We start from the raw sequence: 7,500 nt of genomic DNA, 5'->3' as shown, positions 1-7,500 counted from the left end.
GGTTTAGCAGGTGGTGTCCTTAGTATGCCTCTTCCTTGTCTTCAGTTTCTCCAGTTTTAGAGTTACGCATGCGGGTGAATGACTGGTGCAAAAGCGCTTTGATTTGTCTATGCACAAGATTCAGCGCTATATAAGTACCATTATTATTATTATCATTAAATCAGAGCAGGCACTTCTGAACACCATAGAAGTGGTATTCAGAGGCAGTACAGGGGCTTCTCAAGTTTGTAGCCTCCTGGCAACCTGCAATTGATAGTTCCCTGTGGACTGATGACAATGGGACTGTGAAAAGCAAACCCTGGTGTTGCTGTGTATGGGGGACTTAGAATGAGTGGTGTGGGAGTAATGCCATTGAAACGGTGCAGATGATGGGGCAGCAACCACAACAACAAAAAAAAGCTGTTGAATCTGTTAACACCACCGCAAATGCCAACACTAATGCTGACCGTGGCCTTGTAACCTTTACCAGGACTTGCTGAGGACGTGTGGCAGTCTGCGTCACCTGATACTGAACAATACGTCCATCACAGACTCTGCATTTCTTCTCCACCCTGCTCTCCAGAACTACCTGGAGCTGACCGGACAGGTAGGGAGGCAGGCAGGTGTTGCACCTATCGCAGCACCTGATGTAGAGGACTATGGTTTTGCTGTACACCTGTCAGGAGGTGACAGTCACTGTCCCTGTGTTGTACACCTGTCAGGTGTCCTTGTGTGTGTGAGTGTTATGTCATCAGGGTTAGAGTGGAGGCATGGCTGTATTGGTGTGATGTTGTGTGTTACTGTTGTGTTGTCATGAGCAGTTGCCTCTTCTGCTGTTCTGATGGTCATAGTTGGACATGACTGACTATCATACCGTCACATGCAGAGAGGAATGGTGAAGGGAGTTGGAGCATGGCTGTATTGATGTGTGTATTGTCAGAAGTGGAGGGGAAAGGTGGAGTAGGGGGTGGAGGCATGGTACTACTGATGAGGTGGTGTGTAATATAGTGAGTTTGTCAATCTGTGTGTAATTGGATTCGATGTGTTGTGTCCTAAGAAGTGGTGTGGGGTGGCCGGGGAGTTGGGAGGGGGATGGAGGGCAGCTGGCAGTGAAATGTCAGCTGATCACAGTGATTGTGTCAGGATGTGTGTCTTGAACTGGATGTGTTGTGTTCTCAGAAATGGAAGTGGGAGAAACAGGGGATGTGTCAGGATGTGTGTATTGATATTGGATGTATTGTGTCCTCAGAAACATAGGGATGAAGAGAACAGCTGCTAGCGTCTATGTCAGCTGAGCACAGCAAAAGTGTCAAGATGTGTGTATTGGTATTAGATGTGTTGTGTTTTCCCAGAAGCATAAAGATGGACAGAGTGGCTGGCAGTGTCAGCTGAGCACAGCAAATTTGTCACGAAATGTGTGTGCTGATATTGGACGTGTTGTGTTTTCTCAGAAGTGTGAGGGTGGACAGAGTAGCTGGCAGTGTCAGTGTCAGCATAGCACAGTGGATGTGTCAGGATTTGCACACTGATATTAGATGTATTGTGTCCTCAGAAACATAAGGGTGGAGAGAACAGCTGGCAGTGTCTATGTCAGTGGAGTACAGTAAATGTGTCAGGATGTGTGTATTGATATTAGATGTATTGCGTCCTCAGAAGCATAAAGATGAACAGAGTGGCTGGCAGTGTCAGCTGAGCACAGTGGAAGTGTCAGGATGTGTGTATTGATATTGGATGTGTTGTGTTTTCTCAAGCGTAAAGATGGACAGAGTGGCTGGCAGTGTCAGCTGAGCACAGTGGAAATGTCAGGATGTGTGTATTGATATTGGATGTATTGCGTCCTCAGAAGCGTAAAGATGGACAGAGTGGCTGGCAGTGTCAGCTGAGCACAGTGGAAATGTCAGGATGTGTGTATTGATATTAGATGTGTTGTGTTTTCTCAAGCGTAAAGATGGACAGAGTGGCTGGCAGTGTCAGCTGAGCACAGCAAACTTGTCGTGGATGTGTATATTGATATTGGATGTGTTGTGTTTTCTCAGAAGCGTAAAGATGAACAGAGCGGCTGGCAGTGGCAGCTGAGCACAGCAAATTTGTCACAGATGTGTGTATTGATATTGGATGTATTGTGTTTTCTCAGAAGCGTAAAGATGGACAGAGTGGCTGGCAGTGGCAGCTGAGCACAGCAAACTTGTCGTGGATGTGTATATTGATATTGGATGTGTTGTGTTTTCTCAGAAGCGTAAAGATGAACAGAGCGGCTGGCAGTGTCAGCTGAGCACAGCAAACTTGTCGTGGATGTGTGTATTGATATTGGATGTATTGCGTCTTCAGAAGCGTAAAGATGAACAGAGCGGCTGGCAGTGTCAGCTGAGCACAGTGGAAATGTCAGGATGTGTGTATTGATATTGGATGTATTGTGTTTTCTCAGAAGCGTAAAGATGGACAGAGTGGCTGGCAGTGTCAGCTGAGCACAGTGGATGTGTCTGGGTGTGACAACTTCACCAACACAGGGCTGCTTCATCTGGCCTCCCTCACCGGCCCCTCCCTGCGCTCTCTCCTTGCACAGGAGACCAAGGTAGTGAGTACTTTGCCTGTCTGGTGCTGGTCCTCTGCCTCTCTCAGCTGTCTCCTGCATCACTCTGTCCTTTCCTCTGTGTGTGTGTGTGTGTGTGTGTGTGTGTGCGTGCGTGTGTGTGTGTGTGTGAAGATGGAATTCTATAGGTTGCTGTATCTCACTGTGTGTCTGTGTATGTTTATGTCTGTGTCTCTGTGTGTGTGTGAAGGTGGCTTTCTATACGTTGCTGTACCTCACTCTGTTTATGTGTGTGTGTGTGTGTGTATGTGCATGTGTTTGTTCGTGTGTGTGTGTGTGTGTGTGTGTTCGTGTGCAAGTGTGTCCGTGTGCGCGCACGCGTGTGTGTTTGTGTATGTGTGTGTGTGTGTGTGTGTGTGTGTGTGTGTGTGTGTGTGTTTTCACAGGTGGACTTCTATGGCCTGCTGTACCTCTCAGGTCACAGCAAACTGTCCGCCAAACATTTCCTCCGCAACCTCCGTCACGCGGCATGCCCCACCCCCGTCAGCACAGCCGCCAATGCAGCAGCAGAAAGTATCACCACCACCATCCCCAACACCACTACCACCACCATCCCCAACACCACCCCCACCACACCTTGGTCCACTTCTGTGGATGGGCAGAGGGTGGAAGGGGAGGGTGGGGAGTGGAGAGTTGATCAGTTCCAGCAGGGAAGAAAGGAAGGAGGGAGGGAGGAGGGTTTGACACGGAATGGACGACAGGCTATGTCTTTGTGTCACACTGGTGGCCAGGGCAGTGAGGCAACATGTGACAGGGAACACACAGGTGGTGAGGCGACAGTGACATGTCACAGGTGTCACACAGGTGGTGAGGCGACAGTGACGTGTCACAGGGAACACACAGGTGGTGAGGCGACAGTGACATGTCACAGGTGTCACACTGGTGGTGAGGCGACAGTGACGTGTCACAGGGAACACACAGGTGATGAGGTGACAGTGACATGTCACAGGTGTCACACAGGTGGTGAGGTGACAGTGACGTGTCACAGGGAAGACACAGGTGGTAAGGCGACAGTGACATGTCACAGGGAACACACAGGTGGTGAGGCATCAGTGACATGTCACAGGGAACACACAGGTGGTGAGGCGACAGTGACATGTCACAGGGAACACACAGGTGGTGAGGCGACAGTGACATGTCACAGGGAACACACAGGTGGTGAGGCGACAGTGACATGTCACAGGGAACACACAGGTGGTGAGGCGACAGTGACATGTCACAGGGAACACACAGGTGGTGAGGCGACAGTGACATGTCACAGGTGTCACACAAGTGGTGAGGTGACAGTGACACGTCACAGGGAACACACAGGTGGTGAGGCAACAGTGACATGTCACAGGTGTCACACAGGTGGTGAGGCGACAGTGACGTGTCACAGGGAACACACTGGTGGTGAGGCGACAGTGACGTGTCACAGGGATCACACAGGTGGTGAGGCGACAGTGACATGTCACAGGTGTCACACTGGTGGTGAGGCGACAGTGACGTGTCACTTGATACACACAGGTGATGAGGTGACAGTGACATGTCACAGGGAACAGACAGGTGGTGAGGCGACAGTGGCACATCACAGGGAACACACAGGTGGTGAGGCAACAGTGACATATCACAGGGAACAGGCAGGTGGTGAGGCAACAGTGACATGTCACAGGTGTCACACAGGTGGTGAGGTGTCAGTGACATGTCACAGGGAACACACAGGTGGTGAGGCGACAGTGACGTGTCACAGGGAACACACAGGTGGTGAGGCGACAGTGACGTGTCACAGGGAACACACAGGTGATGAGGTGACAGTGACGTGTCACAGGTGTCACACAGGTGGTGAGGTGACAGTGACATGTCACAGGGGTGACACAGGTGGTGTGTCATGTCATAGAAGAGAAACTGGTCAGGCCAATGTCAGCCAGGACCGTGGTGTTTCAGATCTGAGCAGAGACAAGAATAATGCAGAACAGATGAAGGCTGCGGGTGGTCAGGGGAAGCACATTGGGCAGCGATCAGGGCAGCATCAAGAAGACTTTTCTGCTGCTGGGGACGTAGAGTGTTTGCCAGACAGGAACCTCTCACCGGAAGACATTGTCACGCAGTCTTCCACCTCACAGGAGAAAGCTGTCACACAGTCTTCCATCTCACAATATAATTCCGTCATGCAGTATTCCATCTCACAGGAGAATATTGTCACACAGTCTTCCATCTCACTGGAGAAAACTGTCACACTGTCTTCCATCTCACAGGAGAAAACTGTCACTCTGTCTTCCATCTCACAGGAGAAAGCTGTCACACTGTCTTCCATCTCACAGGAGAACACTGCCACACAGTTTTCCACCTCACAGGAGAAAGCTGTCATGCAGTCTTCCATCTCACAGGAGAATGCTTCCATGCTGTCTTCCATCTCACAGGAGAAAGCTGTCATGCTGTCTTCCATCTCACAGGAGAACACTGTCACACAGTTTTCCAGCTCAAAGGAGAATGCTGTCATGCAGTTTTCTGTCTCACGGGAAAATGCTATCACACAGTCTTTTGTCTCACAGGAAAACACTGTCACACAGTTTTTCATCTCACAGGAGAATGCTGTCATGCAGTCTTCCATCCCAAAGGAGAACACTGTCACTCAGTCTTCCAATTTGCAGGAGAATGCTGTCGCCTCACAAGAGAATGGTGCCATACAGTCTTTCATGTCAGACCACAATTACAGTGAAAGGTCAGGTCATAACAATAACAGTGATAGGTCAGGTCATAGGCAAGGACAGTGAAAGGTCAGGTCATGGCAAGGACAGTGAAAGGTCAGATCATGGCAAGGACAGTGATAGGTCAGGTCATGGCAAGGACAGTGATAGGTCAGGTCATGATGAGGGCAGTGAAAGGTCAGATCATGGCAAGGACAGTGATAGGTCAGGTCATGGCAAGGACAGTGAAAGGTCAGGTCATGGCAAGGACAGTGAAAGGTCAGGTCATGACGAGGGCAGTGAAAGGTCAGGTCATGGCAAGGACAGTGAAAGGTCAGATCATGGCAAGGACAGTGATAGGTCAGGTCATGGCAAGGACCGTGAAAGGTCAGGTCATGACGAGGGCAGTGAAAGGTCAGGTCATGACAAGGACAGTGAAAGGTCAGATCAGGGTAAGGACAGTGAAAGGTCAGATCATGGCAAGGACAGTGAAAGGTCAGGTCATGACGAGGACAGTGAAAGGTCAGATCAGGGTAAGGACAGTGAAAGGTCAGATCATGGCAAGGACAGTGAAAGGTTAGGTCATGACGAGGACAGTGAAAGGTCAGGTCATGACGAGGACAGTGAAAGGTCAGATCATGGCGAGGACAGTGAGAGGTCAGCATGTGAAGAGCACCCAAGTGACCAGCGCCCACCGAGTGCAGATGAGTCCTGGCCGTTAGATCCATTCCATCATGAGGCCTCTCCGCCTGACTCCCGGTGGCCCCCCAACCTCCCATGGGGTCAGTTGTTGGGGGCGTCTTGGGAAGGGACATCAGTCAGGTCATCAGCAGCCCGCTCCACCTCCTCCCCAGCCCTGATGTACAGTCCCAGGCTGAAGATGCTGTCCATCAGCAGCAAGGTGGAGGCTCAGGTGGAGGCCAGCAGCCAGCAGCAGCAGCAGCGTTTTCCAGTGCAGTGCCTCCGCCTGTTCCTCAGTGCCAACCCTTCACTGGAGCATCTGCGTCTGCAGGCAAGTGTGGGCAGGTATCTTGTTGGCTTGCTTTTTTTTTCTTTTTTTTTCTTGCCTTTCTTTGTTTTTTTCCTTTTTGACTCACTTGTGAGTCTATGTTTTAACCTGGTGTTCGGTTGGCTGTGTGTGTGTGTGTGTGTGTGTGTGTCCGTGTGTCTGCGTGTCCGTGGTAAACTTTAACATTGACATTTTCTCTGCAAATACTTTGTTAGTTGACACCAAATTTGGCATAAAAATAGGAAAAATTCAGTTCTTTCCAGTCATCTTGTTTAAAACAATATTGCACCTCTGGGATGGGCACAAAAAAATTAAAAAAAGAAGCCTAATTATATGCAGACTGCATTTACCGTTATATTTATATTTTCTGTATTCTCTAAACTTGGCACTTTGACCTCTTATTCTGACACAACAACAAAAGGAGTCATTATTATCATTATTTGTTCAAACAGGAACTTCTTTTGCTAAGCATGGAATTTTTATTTATTTTGCAAACGTTTTGGTGCAGATAGTAAAAAAGGGAAATTACTCTGTAATTAATGCTAGGGGACTTAATTTATCACAAGTGAGTCTTGAAGGCCTTGCCTCTCTTGTTTTTTTTACAGCCTAATTTGTGGTTGGAATACTACTGTGATGAAAATGTAGTGGTAACATTCATGGTTTTCATGCGTGAGGGTAGTAGATGCTGGTGCTACTGGCCAAGAATGCCAACAAAATTAATCATAAATCCTGTGAATAATTCTTGCTTGGGATCATTTCTGTATAGAGTTATATTATTTCTGAAGTTACTAGAAATGTCATCTTCCATTTTAAGTCTGTTTCCTAATATATCAGACTTGTTTTATTAGTAATTAGTGTATTTCAATCTAGAACAGCATTTTGGACCAGTTTTATTATTGGCCAGTAAATATTTCCATCAAGCACAGTAACTCAGACAAAGTTTGTTTTTTGGTGCATTTCCATTCAGCACATCATTTTGGGCTAGTTTTGTAATCAGCTGGTACGTTTCCATTTCACACAGCATTTCAGGTCAGTTTTGTCACCAACAAAAAACATTTTCTGTCTAGCACAGTTTTAGTTGTCAACTAGTACATCATGTTACTTTTTTGGTTCCCTTTTTGAATGAATGTATTACTCTTTCCAACGATTTCCTCCTCCTTCTTCTTCTTCTTCTGCGTTCACTCGTATGCACACGAGTGGGCTTTTACGTGTATGACCATTTTTACCCTCCCATGTAGGCAGCCATACTCCGCTTT

At 48.2% G+C, this 7,500-nt stretch overlaps 2 protein-coding genes across 2 annotated transcripts in view; both read left to right on the top strand.

Moving 5' to 3' along the window:
* The window catches only part of LOC143288762 (uncharacterized), a 6,297-nt gene extending 3,091 nt beyond the window's left edge, over positions 1-3,206 (top strand). The window contains exons 4-8 of the mRNA XM_076597390.1: positions 470-586; positions 2,212-2,277; positions 2,405-2,551; positions 2,956-3,082; positions 3,172-3,206. Coding sequence (XP_076453505.1) covers positions 470-586; positions 2,212-2,277; positions 2,405-2,551; positions 2,956-3,082; positions 3,172-3,206 — 492 coding nt within the window. The remainder of the gene's footprint in view (positions 1-469; positions 587-2,211; positions 2,278-2,404; positions 2,552-2,955; positions 3,083-3,171) is intronic.
* A 1,997-nt stretch (positions 3,207-5,203) lies between these two features.
* LOC143288761 (uncharacterized) overlaps positions 5,204-7,500 on the top strand; it is a 10,862-nt gene continuing 8,565 nt past the window's right edge. The window contains exon 1 of the mRNA XM_076597388.1: positions 5,204-6,247. Within this exon, the coding sequence (XP_076453503.1) occupies positions 5,204-6,247 (1,044 nt within the window). The remainder of the gene's footprint in view (positions 6,248-7,500) is intronic.

Source organism: Babylonia areolata, chromosome 13 (assembly GCF_041734735.1).
Source record: "Babylonia areolata isolate BAREFJ2019XMU chromosome 13, ASM4173473v1, whole genome shotgun sequence".
NCBI lineage: Eukaryota > Metazoa > Mollusca > Gastropoda > Neogastropoda > Buccinidae > Babylonia > Babylonia areolata.
Note: the sequence above shows the minus strand (reverse complement) of the source record. Positions and strands in the feature narration are given on the sequence as shown.